Source organism: the organism of the source record quoted next, unplaced genomic scaffold (genome assembly GCF_019419815.1).
Source record: "Pyrus x bretschneideri cultivar Hongxiangsu unplaced genomic scaffold, Pyrus_bretschneideri_v1 Contig37, whole genome shotgun sequence".
In the NCBI taxonomy this organism is placed as follows: domain Eukaryota; kingdom Viridiplantae; phylum Streptophyta; class Magnoliopsida; order Rosales; family Rosaceae; genus Pyrus; species Pyrus x bretschneideri.
The window spans coordinates 3888389-3907279 of NW_025999690.1; the positions used below are offsets into that span (position 1 = coordinate 3888389).

Sequence of the window (18891 nt, forward strand, 5' to 3'; positions counted from 1 at the left end):
ATGAAGAGGAGTCTGTCGAGAGTGGTCGTTGAGCATGACGAGGACAAGAAAGAGAGGATAGTCTTAGGTAGTGCCATGGTTATTGGGGGGTCTCGCTAAGACCTCTTAGTGAAGGGTTTTGTCCATGCTAGTCCCCTTTAGTCTCATTAATGTTAGTCCCAGCATGGAACAAACACAGTATTAGACTAATAGCTAGTCCAGTCCAGTCCAGTCCAACTTAGTGAGGGCAAACAAACGCCCCCTATATAGTTTCGTATAATGTAAGTAATCCAAACATTTTTTTTCAGAAAAATGGAATGCATTTTAGAGATTCCAAGAATTCTGAATTTTCAATCCGACTTGTTACGAAGTGTTCCAAACTCATTCCGATAAAAAAAAATTCCAAAACATTCCAATTATTTACTCAAATTATATATTTTCTGATCAATTTTTGTAAATTATTGTTTGTTTTGGAATTTGGATACATTTTTTTCAATATTTTTATGTCAAACTACACTTATATAGTAAAAAAATAAGCATATTAGTATACCAAAAAATAATTGAATTTATACATAAAAAAAAGTTAGAGAATATTCAAAAGCTTATAAAATATATGATTTATGAATTATGTTCTGAAATTTCAAAGATTACTCTGATTTTGAAATTTTCGGATATGCCGAAATATCAAATTTGATAATTGTAATCTGATCTTATTTGATTTGATTCTGATTTTTTTTGGAACGGAAATCTCAAGCACAACATCGAATAAACCCCAATCAGTCGCCAATCAAATTCCAATTCGTACACAAATGTGGTCTCTCTAGTATTTTCCTATTTTTAGGATAGTGTGTCATATACATTTTTTTCTCACACACCCATGTTAATTTTTGTCCATTGATCTTCTTCAATTCATTCGATCCGACGACTAAAAATTAAAAGAGATGTATGAGATGTAAAAATGAGTGTGAATAGCATCATCCTACTGTTTTTACTTTAGGTACATTGGAATTTAAAACGCAGTGTTGTTCACAAAACTTATCATCCAAGACATATAACTCCATAAAACATACCAATTAATTGTTTGGTAACTTCCATAAAAACTAATTAAATTTCAATTGGTGTGTGTTTCATGGGTTTGGGGATCGACTTGTTTACTAGAAGCAGCAGTAGTCATCGTCCTCTTGGTCAATTTGTATTTGACCATCCTCGCAATCTTGTAGAACCAGAAAGCGCTCACCAGCTGCAACCCCGCCGCCATTGCCTGAAGAACATGAACGGTTCAATGACATGTTTACTTACTTGGAATCGAAGTAACAATACCTTACTCAACGAGCAGTTCGAGGTAAAAGAAAAATACCTTGATGATGAACGGGTTGTTAGCAGACAGAGTCACATAGGTGAGATAAGGCCCGCCTACCATCCTCGCAACCGTGAATATAACTGCAAATAAAATCTGTACATGCAACAACATACATTTATTAGGATTCATTTGATAACTATTTTGTTTTTAAATTTTATTTTTTATTATTTGTGCAATAAATAGAAGAAAAATACACAGGAGAAATGAGGAACGAAGAAGAGTCGGAGTTTCAGCAACTTACATCGGCTGCTAGGTTTAGATCGGTGTCTCTGTAACCAAGCTCTTTGAGAAGCTCCCTTATATGGAGGAAGGGGCTGGACAGCTCTGTTATCCACAATGCTGCCACCATCTCCGACCCACACTAACAATTTAGCACCAAATAAGAATATCAATCCTTATCAGGATTCAGAATCAGTTCGGGAAAGCGTTATGAGTTATGACATGACTAATCTTAATTCGAAAGAACCATGCTTGGCTCATTTCTCTTTCCGTGAAATCACGGTTTGATACATAGCGAGAGATAATTTAGTAAAATATCAAGAAAATAATTTATTAACACATGTCAAAAATTAAAGAAAAACGTACTTAACATCTAGCGATCGGTCATAACCAAAGTTTTTAACTGCAGCACAAACTTTTTAGAATTGAACTTGAAAGTGTTGGAAATTATATATTATAATTAATATTATAATATTTAATTTTTATATGAATGAAAAATAAGAGTCATGTGTCATAGTTGAATTCAAATTTATGAGTTGCGTCTGTTCGTTGGAACTTTAGGTAATGGTCACAATGTTTCAAAAGAGGGTGGTTTGAGTTCTATATATAAACTCAAACATCCCACATATCTAATGGATCGAAGAGAAGAGTTTTCTCCAATGTCTTAGTAAAAATCCGAGTTGTGTCTTGAGAGTACGGAATATATGAAGTTCACTAGAGTCCGAAGATTGAAGTGCTTTGACTTCAGATTATAGATTGTTGAATCATGGGAGACGGACGCCTACTGAACTACAAGCACAAGAGTAAGGGCGAAATTCTGTCTTTAGGACATTGCATTTATGCAAGCCTCAATCTCCAAGTTTGGTAGTTTTTTCTAACTTTCTCTCTAATTGTTTATATTAATTTTGTAAATATTGATGTTGTGAATTTCTTTATAACTATTATTATTGTAATTCTTGTTGTTATTTTCATATTTTCTAATATTGCTCCAACAATCTAAAGACAAAATTTAATATGCTATAGTTAGAAAATATGTTTAAAAAGATTATGGGTTGTAAGACGTATACGTAAGACAGTGAAGAGAAAAAGGAAAAAATAAATCGTCAAACAAGTTGGAGATCTTCAAATCATTTTACGTGATGATCGTTATGAAAACATGACCTTTAGTTGTATTCCATGGTAGCGTAAATGAAAAATTGCCACCTTCTTAAGTACAAATGATTGACGGAAGATATCTAATTATGGGACTTCATATATATATATATTGATGAAGATAAAAGTAAAAAGAGAACGGATATTTTTGGATTTTGATTCATGCCTTTTGGATTGAATGATTAGATTCAAACAAATGAGGTTTCTCAACAGCCTATTTTGGTGTTCCTGAAAACCAAGGTTCTGAAAAACGCTAGGCGGTAGTCGGACGGCGGGCTAGTGCCTAGCGCCTAGGCGCCTAGGCGGTCTAGACGGATTTAGGTAAATTTCTTGTATATCTCGTAAATAAGTACATATAAAAAATTATACTTGTATGAAATTCATGACTAAGATAATAAAATAATGATAAATACAAAAATAGTATCCAACAAGTGTTGAAAATTTAAAAACACATCAAACATATATGCTATATAACTTAAGACATTTTAAATGGTTATATCTTATTTTTGAAACATAAAAGTAAAAATCCCACCAAAAACCGGTCTGAAAGTTTAGCTTGTTGAGGTCAGAAATCATAAAGAGACAATTATGGAGAGGTGCATGCATCCTTCCTTCACTATTTCATAAAGCACACCACACGTGACCCCTCCCTTCCACCCATAGTCCCATCACTCAAATCAGCCTAGAGACTCCCAAACCATTTTGACAAAACCGAAAACTTTTCTTCTTTTTTATTCTTTCCTTTTCCTCATCGTCTTCATTATCTTTATGTTTCGTCTTTTTCAGTTCTTCTTTTGTTTTTTGTTTTCCTTCTATAAATTCTCCCTTCTTTTTTTTTCCTTCTTCTGTATTGCGCTTTTAAGTTCCTCTTCTTCGGTTGATTTCAGAGAGGGAGTCGCAAAAGCTAAGAAGGTCGTGGTGCACAGAGGGAGGGAGTTGAAGCGGCGAGAAAGCTTTTACGATTCTAAGTATGTGTTTGGAATTTCTTCCCAGGAAATCATTTCACTCCGCCTAGATTGCCGCGTAGACAGCCACCTAAGAGCGCCTAGGCGGACGCCTAACAGCTCCCTGATTTTTCTTAACGATTTGGACCTAATCGGATCGGCACACCTACGCCCAGTGCCTAGGCGCCGCCTAGGCCGTTTTTTAGAACACTGCTGAAAATTTGACATCGCACTCCATAAGAGGTACGTGTAGAATTGTCTATGAATTGTTAATTGACTTGGCATGCATATACACAGGCCACGAGGATCATGCATTATAATCTAGGATTATAAAGTTATCATTTATGCATTAATCTAGAACAAGTTTGATTCTAGAATACATGCATGTTTCTGTGAAGTATATGTCGACCAGTTATACATATATGCAGTTTACGGGAAAAGCAAAAGGGAAGGTAAGCATTAGGCTTTACTTGAGTCGTGCCTTTTGCATAGTACGATTTTAAAAATTTGGCAGTTATTATGGCAATAAATCAGTAGATTCTGGTAAAGAAAGATTGAGAGACACAAATGAATGCCGTCTGTTTAATACTTGTGTTTCATATACAATCATGTTTGCAACTCTGATTTGAGGCTTTGCGATTATATGTTTTGACATGGCTGTTCACTCTTTGAATAAAACTGAACATAAATATGCTTTATATATGATAGTTAATAGTGCAGATTAGTATCAATCCGTGGGATAAGGTCCTCTTCAAGGAAGGGACTTCATCTGAATTTGATGCATTTAATTGATATACATGTGGCCAAGAACTTGTCGCAGAAAGATGAGAAATGGCGAATCAGTTTTATATTTAATGGATTTAAAACTGCCAAACGGTTCGGCTACCCGTGGAGTTTGACACATGCATACACTCTTGTCTGTTGGTGGAACCATACCAGTATGTATAAATAAAACTATATGATCTTTAGAGTTTGGGTCCGTGTTGACAAGGTATGATTGTGTTGTTATGAAGTGATTCCTCTAAGAGAATCAAATTGATGTGCAGTGTACATTAGTTTAGAGAATCCTATTATTTAAAATGGAAGATAGAGTGGCTTCAAGATCCAGACAAATCATGTCATGAAAGGGTAGATGCAAACCCTTGCATATGATTTGACGAAGCCATAGTTGGTATTGATATGCCATGCTGATGTTTTACAGAACAAAATTCCATGAAAAGACATTTGGTGGTGGACTGAAAACAAACGTGGCTCTCCACTTAAATGGATGCATCTGTTTGCAAAGTAGTATTGTACTCGTGGTGGCAAGTTCATTAACTTAAATTTTAGTATCAATCAAATGGATTGATTTGCATATGCCATTTGTTTCCAGCCCATTTCAGACTAGGATAAGCTGGCATACACATAAATACTTGAATTTGTGCAAGAGTATTTGAGAAGCATATAGTGCTTGCATTTGTCCAATCCGTTGATCATAAGAAAGATACAACGCTAGTATAATCAAATGGGTATGAGGGCCTGGAGGTTTCAATGTATTTCCTCTTCACCAAATTGTGTGTTTGGGGTTGTTGAAAAGATGTACCACTTGGCATCATCTAATGAAAGGCACTAGAATATGGTATAAAAGTTTTAGACAGATACATGTTTGCAAAATTTGGAAGATTAAGTCTTCAAGTAGGTCCTTATTTGAGATACTGGAAGATTAAGTCTTCAAATTATCTTGCAAAATAAGAGACATTGTCTAACTACATGCAGGTTGCAATTAGTCAGAGTTGCAACCTCATAGAAAGTGTACACACACTTGCATGCCAGCCAAAAGAAGTGCTTTTCTCTTGCTAGTGAGGCCTGAAGGCCTAAGAAGATAGATAAAGTCTATCTTGGTTGTTCCCTACTTTTTAAAGTAGAAAACGTGATCAATTTAATGATAACATTAAAAGAAAGTACAATTATGAAAGAATTGTGGGGGTTGGTTAAAAGTAATTTGCTAATTGAACAACATTTAAGATGTAATCTCTTGTAATGAGTAATTGTTTAAGGTATGGCAATGTTAGAGATCATCTTACAAATACCTTAAATGTGGGGGAGTTTACCCAAGTGCGTAGTGTTAGCAAATTACTTAGTAATTAAGTCCTAATATAATTTTGAGGACTTGACATTTCAAACAATGTCAAACAACTATTCTCATATGAAATATAATTTCATAAGATGGATTGTGTACACCATTAAAAATAGTCAACCTAGTAGTGGATCCAATTATTTAAGGTTAGACTAGAGAGTAAGTTAATCATTGAAGGGAATGAAGTTAAAGCTAAGATAACTAATGAATCAGCCGAACGGAAACCTAACTTAGTTGATTGGAGATCCCATGGTTTAAGTTCAATAGGCAAACTAGTTGGGCATGATTCAAAGAAGTTAACACACTATATACCTCATTCCTATGATGGAAGAAGTGTGTTGTCTGAAACGTTTTAGGTTGTATAAATATACTTAATGACAGTGATATCTTATAAATAAGAGGAATAGAGCAGACTATTCTTAATCAGTGGTCAACTTTGTGAGAGTAGAAGTGGGTCGCTTCTATAAGTATGAGATGGCTGAATTATCTAAAGCTCTCATGAATCCGGGATTTGTTCATAACCAAAATGAACACAACAGTATGAACCGGAATATATTAGGATTAGTGATGTATGTTGCTTATTGTCTCGGTTTACTGCTGCAGTGAACAATTTAAGATTACATATTCACTGCGTCACCAAGTAAATTCGATAAGTATTCACTAGGGTAGGTTCAAGTCCAAAAGACACATCTAACGATGCATCTCTTGTCCGCCCTGTACTCTCAAATTCTTCCTACTTTTTCATTCATGTGGGGGATTGTTGAAAATTATTATTATATGAATGAAAAATAAGAGTCATGTGTCATAGTTGAATTCAAATTCATGAGTTGCGTCTGTTTGTTGGAACTTTAGGCAACGGTCACAATGTTTCAAAAGAGGGTGACTTGAGTTCTATATAAACTCAAACATCCCACATATCTAATGGATCGAAGAGAAGGGTTTTCTCCAATATCTTAGTAAAAATCTGAGTCATGTCTTGAGAATACGAAATATATGAAGTTTGCCAGAGTTCGAAGATTGAAGTGCTTTGACTTCGGATTATAGATTGTTGAATCCTGGAAGACGGACGTTTACCGAACTACAAACATAAGAGTAGGAGCGAAATTCTGTCTTTGGGACACTACATTTATGCAAACCTCAATCTCCAAGTTTGTTAGATTTTCTAACTTTCTCTCTAGTTATTTATATTAATTTTGTACACATTGATGTTGTGAATTTCTTTATAACTATTATTATTGTAATTCTTGTTGTTCTTTTCATATTTTCTAATATTGCTCCAACAAAAAGAACATCTCTAAAACCTAACAGAAATTTTGGTTGGACTGCCTGACTAGGGTAATTCTCACATCAAATGAAATTAACATGCCGTCATGTGTTACATATACTCTCATATTTTGTAAAGTAAGCACTCAAACAGATGTTTAACAATACTAAGGGAAATAATGGTGCTATCCACACAGACTTCTCAATTTTTCAATCATTACATCAAATTTGAAGCAGATCAATTATAAAAAAATTAAAAAGGTGTGTGGGAAGTAAAAATTGGTGTGAAGATAACACTTTCTTATTAAAAGTGACAGGGTAGTGCTATCTAGTATTCACACACCTCTTTTTACCCTCACACCTTCTGGTCGTCAGATTGAATGATCAAATAACAAAAATTAACAGAAAATGTGTGGAAAGTAAAATAAATATGTGAAACCCAAAAGGGAACTAGTTTACCTTTTGGTAGGAAAGGCCAGCTCCAATGCCAACAATGCTGACCAAATGGTGGAAGAAATTATCAGGATTGAATTTCTTATCAAAGAGGCAACAAACCAGATCGTATATGAGATACGAAAGGCTCGCAGCCAGTGCTTTCATCTGCGTATATATTATGGTCAACCATTCACAAACGTTATCGGTTGCTTGATAATCATTTCATTTTCAGTTTTTAAAACAAACAAAAAAAAACTAATTATTTTAGTTTTCACAACTTGCGTTTTGAAAACTTTTCGGTTTCAAATTTTATTTTCTGAAAACAAAAAACAGTTGCCAAACCTAAATAGTTATCAGAAGCTTCTAATTGAGCTACTCTCATTGAGCTCTCTAAGTGTTTTTATTTTATCTTATAAAACTTAAAATTATTATTCCCATGAAAAAACAAAACAAAATACCTGAGGTGGAGAAGAAGTTGAAGCCAGAGGGCACATAGGGCAGTTCCAGTCTTTAACAGAGAGGGAAGCTAAAGTGACAGCCACAGCTGCATGAACTGTGGAAACAAGGCGGTTGCAGAAGTCGAACGATCGCTTCGGAAACATCCTTCGTACTAACAGAAACCCCGTCGTCCATGAAATCACCCCCAACACCACCACCCTTGCAATTTGCTCCTCCATCCTCCTCTCCTCCTCCCTCTCTTTTTTTTTCTGTCTTTTTTTTTCCTTCTAATTTCTAACAAATGAAAGCATAAAATGTTTGATGCTGGAAAGCTTTTAATTTGATTTATGAATTTGTTATTGGTTGGAATTTCATTTAGTTTTAGAACTTTTAGTAGTTGGATTTGAAGGCAATGGGAGGAAAGTAGGTCACTTGCACCAAACTTTATATTAAAATTAAATGATATGACTACCAGAAAATAAGTGAAGACAATTTATTTATGGCTTCCGTTCGTTCGTTCGAATCATACAAATTTGATGACATTAAAAATGATTAATTCTTAATTAATTGTTAGTTGATCAAAATTATCATAGGTGAGGCATTAGCTGGATGATTCTTGTCTCAGAACATCCATTGTATTGCATGCACTGCATATATGTACCTCTATTAAGTGTAATAATATAATTAATACAATTATTTGAAAACTTAAAAAAATTATACCAATCAATTGTATTATAACACTTAATGTACCGAAATATGTTCCCGACATACTAAAAAGTGTCTCGCTTAATATTATTTGTTTGTAGTCATTATTCTACGTTCATGGAATGAACACACTCATCAACTTAATTAAAGCTTAATTAGTTAGTCACTTTGTTAACTATAATTATTAAAATGAGTGAAAAAAAAAAAAAATTCTTTTGATACAAGTTTTACCTAGTAGGTGAATCGAACTCATAACTTCGAATATAAAGGTAAATGCTCCTTTAACTAAATGAGTTTCAAGCCTATGTACAACAGTGTACCTCCTTATTCTCCAAGTTGTATAATCAACCAATTTTCTCTATACATATGTTATATTATAACCATTCAGCTCTGTAATCTCAATTTATAGATCATGTATGCAAAATATCTATCAAATTGAACATCTTATATTAAATATATTATACACGTATCAAACAAATCAACAATTTAATGAAATATTCAGTGTTTGACATATTTACATTTCTACGTGACATTTCAACTTGATTGATTTTGACCGGAATTCTTATTTGGGTTGGTTCGGGCCCGTTATTCATAAAGTTCATCAGTTAATTGTGGGCCGTAACTGGGTCAGTAACCCACATTAAGTGAGTGTGTCCACGTCATCATCTGCAGAAATCCGATTCCGATTCAGTGTTTCTCTGGATTGAGCTCCGATATTTCGTGATGGAGTTGTGGAAAATATCGGGTTCCACGGCCTTCCAATCCGGCCGTCTCCCGAAACATTCCGTCATCCGAATGACCGGCACGGAGTTCAGACCTCAGAACCGGATGTTCATCGCCGGAATGGGTTTCGTCGGCCAACGCCTGGGGCGCGAGCTCAAGAACCAAGGATGGTAATTAAATCTTAATTACTTCTGGTACTTAATTTCACAGTTCATGAACTGAATTTCAAATTTAGGGTTTTTAATTTAAGCTTAAATGTTGCTGTTATTAGGGACGTCTCTGGTACTTGCACTAGCATTAACAAGAAGAAGAAACTTGAGGAAGAAAGAAGCTTTCAGATTTACCTTTTCGATGCAAATGAGCCAGAGTACTTCTCAATTTTTTTTTAATTTAATATAAAGTTTTTTAATTTAATATAATTTTTTTTCATTTTCTTTTGCTTTTTGGTTTATTTGGGAAACCAATATCTGGATATTGTGCAGTGTGATCATCCTTGATGCTATCAAGAATCATACCCACATGGTTGTCTCCATTCCTCCTGTTCCCGGCATCGGTGATCCGGTATGATTCGTTCTAGCACAGTTAGGTTAGGAGATATTCGAAACTGGTTATCAAGTTTAGTGACAATTTCTAGAGGGAGCTGTTATTGGCAATCCAAAAAAGATATCTTGCACTCCTCTCGTAAAAAGCTACGAGATGATTGTGCATGAAGGAGTGCATAATGACGTTTTTAGAGTGTTAATGACAGTTTCCGTCTTTAGGGGCAACTAATGTTGGCCTTGCTTTTGTAGATGCTGCATTATGAACAAATTCTAAGGACAGAACTAGTGGGTGGAAAGCTTCAATGGCTTGGTTATCTGTCATCAACTAGTATGTATGCTTTCGTTGTGAGATAGATAAAATGTGGTCGACAAGCATTCATATTATACACTTAATCAGAAAGTGAATTCTAACATTGCGATTTGACTCGAATTAGACTCATTATGCATCTCGCTTGTTGCCCCCTTTCATGAGAAGTGACAATGTTGCATTCTCCATTTCATCAAAATAGTTGTGTGTGGGTTGTTTTCTCTCATGCTCACCAATGTTAGTTTTTTACTATGGAATTGCTTCTGCTAGGTGTTTATGGAGACACTGGCGGTGCGTGGGTAGATGAGGAGTAAGTGAGTGCATCTAAGTTAACGACTTTGGTATGCAAACTACTGCTCAGCATAACAAATTGTCCCAGAAACTTTGACTATTATTTGGCAGTTATATCCCAAACCCCACAAGTGAGTCGGGCAGGTTAAGGTTAGCAGCTGAGGAGGGATGGTTCAATTTCAGCCAGAGTCTAGGCATCTCAACACAAGTATTTCGGCTTGGAGGCATCTATGGTCCTGGTAGAAGGTTGTGATAAATTCAAAACCATTATGTTTAAATTCTGTCTTTTCTTTTCACTCTATAATTATAGGAAGCCTTCCCTGTTTCTGAAGTTTCAAAATTGAAAACACATCTCTTCTTAGCAATTCAATGTCAGATCTCTGCTCTAATAGATAAAGTTTTCGCTTCTTTCTCTAGCTAAAAGTTGGGTTTCTTGCAAACTATTTTCTACAGTGCTGTCGATACAGTAGTCAAGCAGGGAGCTTTATCGGAGAGTCAGAGAATGGGAGGACATAAGCGGTTCACATCAGGAGTTTCTGTTGATGATATTTGTCAAGCAATTATGGCCAGTATATGTACACCGTCATCCAGGTTGGCTCTGAGTTTCATTTTTTCTTAACTTTGTTTGATTTTTTTTTAAAACCATTTGTTCTAAAGGTGTAAAACATAGTTTAGATACACTGAAATGATAGACTTTAAAATCGCAGGTGGGTTTACAATATTGTTGACGATGATCCAGCCCCAAGGGAAGAAGTATTCGAGTATGCAAGGGACTTGGTTGAGAAAAAGTGGCCTGGCTGGATCAAACAGCCTTCAGAGCAAAAAGAGTCTTTGGTTATTGCTAACAAGAGAGGTTTACGGGGAGAGAAGAGAGCTTCGAATGCTCACATGAAGAATGAACTAGGAGTGAGGCTGCTACATCCAAGTTATAGGTCGGGATTGCAGAGTATTATCGAGCAAATGGATAGCCCTTTTGAACCCGGCAAATTGAATTCATGAGTAGCGGAAGCGGAACTCTCCAAACATCGAACTTTTTGCTCTGTGGTTTTAAACATTTTTGGATGAAAATTTAATTTCCGGCAACCTTGTTTTCGTTGTTTGACAATCTACTAAAAGAATTGATCTTTAAATCAACACACTCCAACCACGTTTTGTTCTTAACGAAAGTTATGTGCATGCATTGTCACTTATGGCGGCCAAACGGCTCTTGTGCTCTCGCACCACACATTTTAACCGTTACGTGCAAAATTCATCACATGTGAAAGAGTGTGTTCTCGAATTGAGTTTTTCCAAGTCTAGGAATTACTCCTTTCAGAACTGACTTGGGCTATTGCCATTGAGCTACACTTTGCTCAACTCTCCAAACATTCAAAAACGGGCCGGGTTTGTCCTGACCCATATCCCAGATCGTCAAGGCTTCGAGTGTGTGGTTTGCTCTCACTGCATGGTGACCGGTTAAATTATAGAGGTGAACTAATGGAAGAAATGGAACCACTCCCACCTACTACTGTGGACAAACAGCTGTTCACATTGTCGAACCTGTCTCTAGTGCCACCTGCTCCAAGGAAGAATATTTCTCTAACATTTTATTTTTCTCCACTTTTGGCTATAGAGTAATCAATCAGTATGTAAAATCCCATTTCAGGCATAGGTACGAAGGTTCCTCATTGTTTCTTACGCTGGGCAATATCCCAACGCGGTTCGAATATTGGGTTTAGGGTACAGATGAAGGTGACCACCCATTAGCATCTAAACAGACTACAACTGGAAATAGTTTCTACTTTGAACCGGATACCACTGGAGCTTAAGTTTTGCAGAAGATGAATAACATGACTAGATGACAGCACAACTCTATCAAAATGGTTTCATATTTGGTATTTCAGGTAAGTTTGATTGATTCAATCACGATGATGAGGGTTTTCCCCCTCCGCCGACTAGGAGTACACTTTTTTCGATATCAATAAAACTCCCCTCGTACCAAAAAATAAAATAAAATAAATCACGATGATTAGGGTTCGACGGGAACTGATGCATAATTAAGTAACTGATTGCATGAAGTTCAAATTCTGGTGTACAGGATCTAAAGTAGCTCATTGTCAGTGGAGAATCAAAGGTGGTATAGCATGATAACCAAATTTCATGCATCCCCTGCAGCCTGTTCGGTACTACATCAAAATCAAAATTTTGCTTCTCTGACTTTTCAGTTGTTTATACGGTAGATAACACATGATCATGTAATAAGAAATTTGTCAGAGTATGATCAAGCTACCCGAACCACCCTTCTTGTGGCTGGATCTACGGTTGCAAATAATCAATCTCAGCAAGTACATTGGCTCCAGTCAATTGATTTAACTTGTTTCTCAGCACAGCATGCACAAAATCAACACCGGGTAGAAACTAAAAACCACCACCAAATAAATGTGAATTCGACAATGTCAACGTATTTACTTACCAAGGATACTGCAGGGACAAGTTAAATATGCAGGGTTCCTGTATTCTTCATTTTGATGGTACATTAAACGGAAACCCTGGAATAGCTGGTGCTGGAGCTGTGTTGCGAGCAGACGATGGACGCTTGGTATACATTTTACGCCTGGGTGGTCTTTTCTTATAGTTACTTGTCTTTCGAAGACTCTAACCATGCTTTTCCTCATGTAGATCGGTGAAATACATGAAGGTATGGGTGTTGTAACCAACAATGTTGCTGAGTACCGAGCTGTTATTTTAGGGTTAAATTGTGCTCATAAAAAAGGTTTTACAAGGATTTCTGTCCAAGGCGACTCCAAACTCGTGTGTATGCAGGCTGGTTAGTACTGTGATTACATTCTTCTGCTTAAGGTGGTTTACGTTGTCTTTGGTTGTTTGATACTTTAGCAGTTTTGCGGTTTTCCTTTTCCTTTTACTCCTTGTTCTGTGTTAACAGAGAAAGATAACTGGATAGGTTCAGGGTTTATGGAAGGTGAAAAACCAGAACATGTCGGATTTGTACGAAGAGGTGAAGAAACTGAAGGATAAATTGCTCTCCTTCAAGATCAGCCATGCCCTGAGGGTGAGCAAAGTTGAGTCTATTTATCTTTTGTGCTGTATTGCTTTCTGTGGGTTTGTATTATACCGCCTCACAAAGGCTGCTTATAATATTCTGACATGTTCGTGTGTACCTTCAAGGGAACGAAACTCCAAGGCAGATGCTCAAGCAAACTTGGAAATCACTCTTGCTGGTGAGAAACTCGAGAGATGATTTTGCATTAATTTAGTGGATTCTGCATATGGTCAATTGAGCTGATTTAACAATGTCATTTGGACATGTTCACTTTGCAGATGGTCATGTCCAGGAGTCCGCGAAGTAGTTTTGACGCTGATGCAGACGACCTATTTTTTGAAGAGTAGGCCCTGATGAGTTGAGGATGTTATCGCTTCCAGCTCTGTGTTACAGTGACCAGAGTGGCCTTCTGGTTTCAACACTGCCATTTGTTGGGTGTAAGTTTACAACGTAAAGCATTTCGACCACAAAACTGAAGCTTCTGTTTACGTGCAACTTTGGAGACTGATTATTTCTGAAATTCGAGCCTTGGATGAAATAAGACGTGATACAAGGGAGATTCAGTTTGACAAACCACACCCGAAAGAAAGAAGACGCGCATAGGAAAGGATTTGCTAATCAAAGAAAAGATGTGAGCAGGATGTGAAAAATTCTTACTAGCATTCATCTTAAATTGTTTCGCTTTTCCGAGATTCTGTATTTTGCGATGCTATATGCTTCGAAATCAAAGAGAAATTCTAAGACCTGATTTCCATTTACTCTCACAAAACCAAAACCAACAGTTGCATATGTTAGACTTGAGAAATTGAAAATCTTTACAACTTCAGTCGTTAAACTTCTACCGGCAATTTTTACCATCAAACTCAAAAGAATTGAAATGCCTTCTACTGCAAGCGATTAATCCTCTGTCTGATCTGTGTTGCCTTCACCAGTCATGGAACCGGCGGCTAAAGAGTTAGAGTCCTCTGAAGACTCCCCAAACTCTTCCTTGTACATTTCTTCAATCATAGGTTTCCACAGCCGAAACGCACGTTTATGAACCAATTCGCAACCTGAAACAGAGACAACATGGATCATCAGAAAATCGGACCGTTACATATGACCTACAGCATATGAAACTAATTAGGACATAATCAAGTCATTAGAACTTACTTGGTTCTTGGACAGCCCTGTTTGTGATGCCAACAGCAGCTTTTCATTGTCATTCGGGTAACTGTATGATCAAAACCAAGTTAAACACTGTAGAAAACCAATATGGTTTTAAACAATTGTTTTTGTATTGAATTGTCGAGAAAAGGAATACAGCTCAACCTATATACACAAGCTAAGTGCTAAACTAGGTAATTACAAGTTGACTTATGAAATAAGAAACTAATTTAATACAAAGATACTTTCCTATAGAACCGAAGCCTCATCCCTGATTGTTGCAATCTTCAACACTCCCCCTCAAGTTGGAGTATATGTTAATTATACTCAACTTGCTAAGAAGATTTTCAAACTGAGAGGTACTTAGTGCTTTGGTAAACAAATCTGCCAGTTGTTGTAGAGTTCGGACATGGGCAGTTTTGACAAGACCTTCTTATATCTTTTCCCGAACCAAATGACAATCAATTTTGATATGTTTCGTCCACTCATGGAATACGGGGTCATTAAGCACATATCTTAGCCAAGTTATCTCACAACATGTGGATGCCATGGCTCTATATTCTGCCTCCGCTATAGATCTTGCCACTGTGGTTTGCTTCTTTGTTTTCCAAGATATAAGTGAGTCTCCAAGCATGATACAATAGCCCGAGACTGACCTTTAGCGTTGCAATATGCTTTCAGTTGAAAGGATCTGGTGGAGTAGAGCATGATCCCTTGTCCTAGCGTCCCCTTTATGTACCTCAAAACTTGATGTGCTGCATCTAAATGCGGCAGCCTAGGCTTGTCCATAAATTGACTTAAAATGTGGACAGAATAATGGTCCGGCCGAGTGATTGTCAAATAAATTAGACGACCAACGAGTCTACAATATGTGGATAGATCTTTCAACAGCTCACCATCTGTCTGCGTGAGTCCCAAGTTCTGATCCATAGGGAATCGAGCTGGTTTAGCTCCAAGAAAACCAGTATCCTCCAATATTTCCATGGCATATTTTCGTTGTAACAAAGATATACCTTGAGATGACCTTGCAACTTCAATGCCCAGAAAATATTTTAACTTTCCTAGATCTTTGAGTTTGAACTTGCTAGCCAAAAATTCTTTTGTCTTTTCAATGAATGAGAGATCATTACCGGCCAATATCACATCATCCACATACATAAGAATAGCAGTAAAACTTTCGCCTTTAGATTGGATGAACAGAGAGTAGTCCGCGTTGGACTGTCGATAACCTGCAGCCTTGAGCGCAGAAGAAAGCTTCAGGAACCATTGCCTTGAAGCCTGTTTAAGTCCATAAAGGGACTTCTGAAGCTTGCATACGAGTGTCTCCCCCTTTTGTCCGTATCCTGGTGGAAGTCGCATGTAAACATCTTCAAGTAAGTCTCCATAGAGGAAGACATTATGGACATCGAGTTGATACAAATGCCAACCTTGAGCAGTGGCAACACCAAGGAGTAAACGAACGGTGACCATCTTAGCAACGGGAGAAAAATTCTCCTTGTAATCAAGACCTTCGATTTGTGTATACCCTTTTGTGACCAAGTGGGCCTTGTAGCGTTCCACTGAACCATTTGGATTAAGCTTGATTTTATAAACCCATTTGCAACCAATGGGTTTCTTCCTAGTAGGAAGAAGTTGGAAAGTCCAAGTGTGATTGGCCTCAAGAGCAGAAACCTCATCTCTCATGGCCTAGCACCATTTAGGATCTTGAATAGCCTACAAATAGCTTTGTGGTTCTTTGACAAGGGAAAGTGAGGTGGTAAAGGCATGGTGAGGGTGGGACAAATGAGCATAAGATAGGAAGTGTGAGAGAAAGAGTGAGAAGTACTACCTTTGTGTGATTCAACGTGAGAAGTCGATGATTGGTTGGTGTGAGAAGGTAACTTGACACCAACATGAAATTGTTGTAGGTAGGGAGGTGGTCGAGTGGCTTGGGTGGAAGAGCAATTAGATGTTTGGGCAAGCCGAGACGAGGTGTCGTCATGAGTGGGAAGGGTTAGGGTGGTTGAGGTGTCGATGGGAGGTGAGGCAGGTGAAGACACATCTTCGATGACATTGTTGCCGTGAAGAGTTGAAAGGGTATGATGGTTAGGTGAGGAGTCAATGTTGGTAGTTGTGAGTGGAACAGGTGATGAATCGTAAGAATAATCAGCTAGGTTAGGTAGAGAAGGGTATAGTGGTGGATGGTTTATGTCAGAGTGTGATGCGGAAGGTGTGTTAAAAGGGAATGTATTTTCATGAAAAAGCACATCACGGGAGATGAATATTTTGCGTGTGTGGAGGTCATAAACCCTTTCTTGCCATATGGATAACCAATAAATATGCATGGGGTGGACCGAGCATCAAATTTGGATGGATGATGGGCATGTGTGGATGCAAAGCAAAGGCAGCCAAAAACCTTCAAATGTGAATATTTAGGTGGTTTGTGAAACAAAAGATCCTAAGGCGTTTTACCATGCAAGACTTGAGTGGGTGTACGATTGATGAGGTAGGCTACGTTGAGGATGGCTTCTCCCCAAAAATTGGTAGGTAGGTTAGCTTGAATGAGGAGTGCCCTAGCAATATTGAGGAGGTGATGGTGTTTGTGTTCAGCCACCCCATTTTGTTAGGGGGTGGCCACACATGTTATTTCATGGAAAATGCCTTTTGTGGAGTAGAAATCAACAAGTTTAAATTCTGGCCCATTGTCACTCCTAATTGTCTTCACTTTGTGAGAAAACTGATTTTCAACAAGGTTGATGAAATTGATCAAATGGTGTTGTGTGTCAGATTTGTGCTTCATTAAGTAAATCCAAGTACAACGAGTGTAATCATCAACAATTGTGAGAAAATATTGTGCTCCAGTGAGGGAAGCAATGCGAAACACCCCCTCCCCCCCCCTAAAACAAAAAATATCAATATGTAAAAGTTCAAAAGGCATGATAGTTGAAATTTCACTTATTGGAAATGGAGATCTCGTTTGTTTGGCTAGAGGGCACACAAGACAATTATTGGAAATACAAGAACCAAGGGCAAGAGTAGAGAATGAAGTATGTCGAAGGGCTTGATCAGAGATGTGGCCTAGGCGTTGATGCCAAAAGTGTGGTGATGTTTTCTGAACAGCATTAGTGGTGGATATGGTAGGTCTTCTGTTGGTGCCGTCCAAAAAATATAAGCCTTCTCGTTCACTCCCTGTCCCAATCATCTTCCCCGAACGAAGTTCTTGAATCACACAAAAATGGCTTAGAAAAATCGTGATACACAAGGACTGATAGGCAAGCTGACTAATGGAGATTAGATTGAGTTGGAAAGTGGGGACACAAAGAACATCATGTAAGACAAAATCTGTGGAAAATTGCATGGTCCCTATGTGTGTTACTGTAGCATAGGTACCATCGGGCTGTTTCACGGTCTTATTCCTAACAGGCACAGAAGAGGTTAACAAATTATGTGAGGTAATTATGTGATCTGTGGCACCACTATCCAAGATCCATGATGATTTCTGACCATGAGAAGTGAAGGAAAAAGCTTTACCTGAGAGATCATTTAGAGAGGAATTTTTACCAACATTGTGCGCCTTGGCTTTGTTGTTATTGAGCATGGTCATTATTTGCTTGCACTGATCTGGTGTGAATGGGAAGGAACTTGACAATTCCTGTCTGTCAAGATTACTTGAGACATTGTTACCCTTGGATTTCTCCTACTTAGGATGGCTTCTTTGTTGCTTCAGATCCGCCATTTTCAGTTTTCGACAATAATCTATCGTATGGCCTTTCCAGCCACAATATTCATATTTCAAATGGGCACAGTAAGCTTCAATGGTGTGATTGTTTTTGTTACAGCGAGTACACTTCATATCAGCATATTTCTTGTTGAAGTCGGGTCCCTTGGCTGCAAACACAACAGCCTCCTGTACTGATGATTTTCTTGCAGTAGCGTCATGTTGCTTCTCATGTCGCAGCACAAGAGAGTATACCTTATTGACGAGTGGAAGTGGATCCATTAAGAGGATTTGATCCTTTACTGCACTAAAGGTTTCATTAAGTCCCATGAGAAACTTAATGGCCTTTTGATTTTACTGAAAGGCCAACACATGTTGCAAGGTGTTATAGTCGTAATCTGGTAGGCTGATCGCAGCATCTCTTTCATCCCATAATGCTTTGAGTTTGGTGAAATAAGAACTCACAATTATTGTTCCTTGGGTGCAATCATGAATCGTACTCTCAATGTGATACAGTTGCATATTGTTCGTTTG

The 18891-nt window shown here is 37.5% G+C and overlaps 3 protein-coding genes across 4 annotated transcripts; 2 read left to right on the forward strand and 1 right to left on the reverse strand.

Moving 5' to 3' along the window:
* Positions 1 to 791: 791 nt before the first annotated feature.
* Positions 792 to 8191, reverse strand: LOC125468313 (TLC domain-containing protein 5-like). 2 transcript variants are annotated; one of them, XM_048563900.1, is made up of 5 exons: positions 7927 to 8189; positions 7493 to 7633; positions 1581 to 1700; positions 1337 to 1432; positions 792 to 1240 (listed from the first exon to the last, which is right to left on the reverse strand). In XM_048563900.1, exons 1-5 carry the CDS (start codon positions 8143 to 8145, stop codon positions 1091 to 1093), a joined length of 726 nt encoding a protein of 241 aa, XP_048419857.1. In that variant the 5' UTR covers positions 8146 to 8189; the 3' UTR covers positions 792 to 1090. The 2 variants fall into 2 exon arrangements, 1 of the variants encoding a protein (XP_048419857.1); XR_007250690.1 differs by having other exon boundaries at positions 1099 to 1240; positions 1337 to 1419; positions 7927 to 8191.
* A 1060-nt stretch (positions 8192 to 9251) lies between these two features.
* Positions 9252 to 11608, forward strand: LOC125468311 (protein YeeZ-like). Its single transcript, XM_048563898.1, has 8 exons — positions 9252 to 9504; positions 9606 to 9701; positions 9817 to 9895; positions 10126 to 10204; positions 10454 to 10493; positions 10586 to 10720; positions 10928 to 11065; positions 11182 to 11608. The coding sequence occupies exons 1-8, from the start codon at positions 9335 to 9337 to the stop codon at positions 11471 to 11473; spliced, it is 1029 nt and encodes a 342-aa protein (XP_048419855.1). The 5' UTR covers positions 9252 to 9334; the 3' UTR covers positions 11474 to 11608.
* Positions 11609 to 12953: 1345 nt separating this feature from the next.
* LOC108868673 lies at positions 12954 to 13821 on the forward strand. The gene is made up of 4 exons (XM_048592146.1): positions 12954 to 13052; positions 13133 to 13192; positions 13416 to 13692; positions 13793 to 13821. Exons 1-4 carry the CDS (start codon positions 12954 to 12956, stop codon positions 13819 to 13821), a joined length of 465 nt encoding a protein of 154 aa, XP_048448103.1.
* Positions 13822 to 18891: the final 5070 nt, after the last annotated feature.

What these genes read in the sequence shown, in the direction of transcription:
- LOC125468313 (XM_048563900.1), bottom strand. Translation starts at nt 8,145, where the DNA reads ATGGAGGAGCAAATTGCAAGGGTGGTGGTGTTGGGGGTGATTTCATGG. An exon ending in CTGGCCTTTCCTACCAAAAG is followed by an intron (nt 1,701 to 7,492) that starts GTAAACTAGTTC and finishes CTAAATTGTTAG; the next exon opens with TGTGGGTCGGAGATGGTGGC. An exon ending in ATCTAAACCTAGCAGCCGAT is followed by an intron (nt 1,433 to 1,580) that starts GTAAGTTGCTGA and finishes TTGCATGTACAG; the next exon opens with ATTTTATTTGCAGTTATATT.
- LOC125468311 (XM_048563898.1), top strand. Translation starts at nt 9,335, where the DNA reads ATGGAGTTGTGGAAAATATCGGGTTCCACGGCCTTCCAATCCGGCCGT. An exon ending in GAGCTCAAGAACCAAGGATG is followed by an intron (nt 9,505 to 9,605) that starts GTAATTAAATCT and finishes TGCTGTTATTAG; the next exon opens with GGACGTCTCTGGTACTTGCA. An exon ending in ATCTATGGTCCTGGTAGAAG is followed by an intron (nt 10,721 to 10,927) that starts GTTGTGATAAAT and finishes TATTTTCTACAG; the next exon opens with TGCTGTCGATACAGTAGTCA.
- LOC108868673 (XM_048592146.1), top strand. Translation starts at nt 12,954, where the DNA reads ATGCAGGGTTCCTGTATTCTTCATTTTGATGGTACATTAAACGGAAAC. An exon ending in GAGCAGACGATGGACGCTTG is followed by an intron (nt 13,053 to 13,132) that starts GTATACATTTTA and finishes TTCCTCATGTAG; the next exon opens with ATCGGTGAAATACATGAAGG. An exon ending in CTTGGAAATCACTCTTGCTG is followed by an intron (nt 13,693 to 13,792) that starts GTGAGAAACTCG and finishes TTCACTTTGCAG; the next exon opens with ATGGTCATGTCCAGGAGTCC.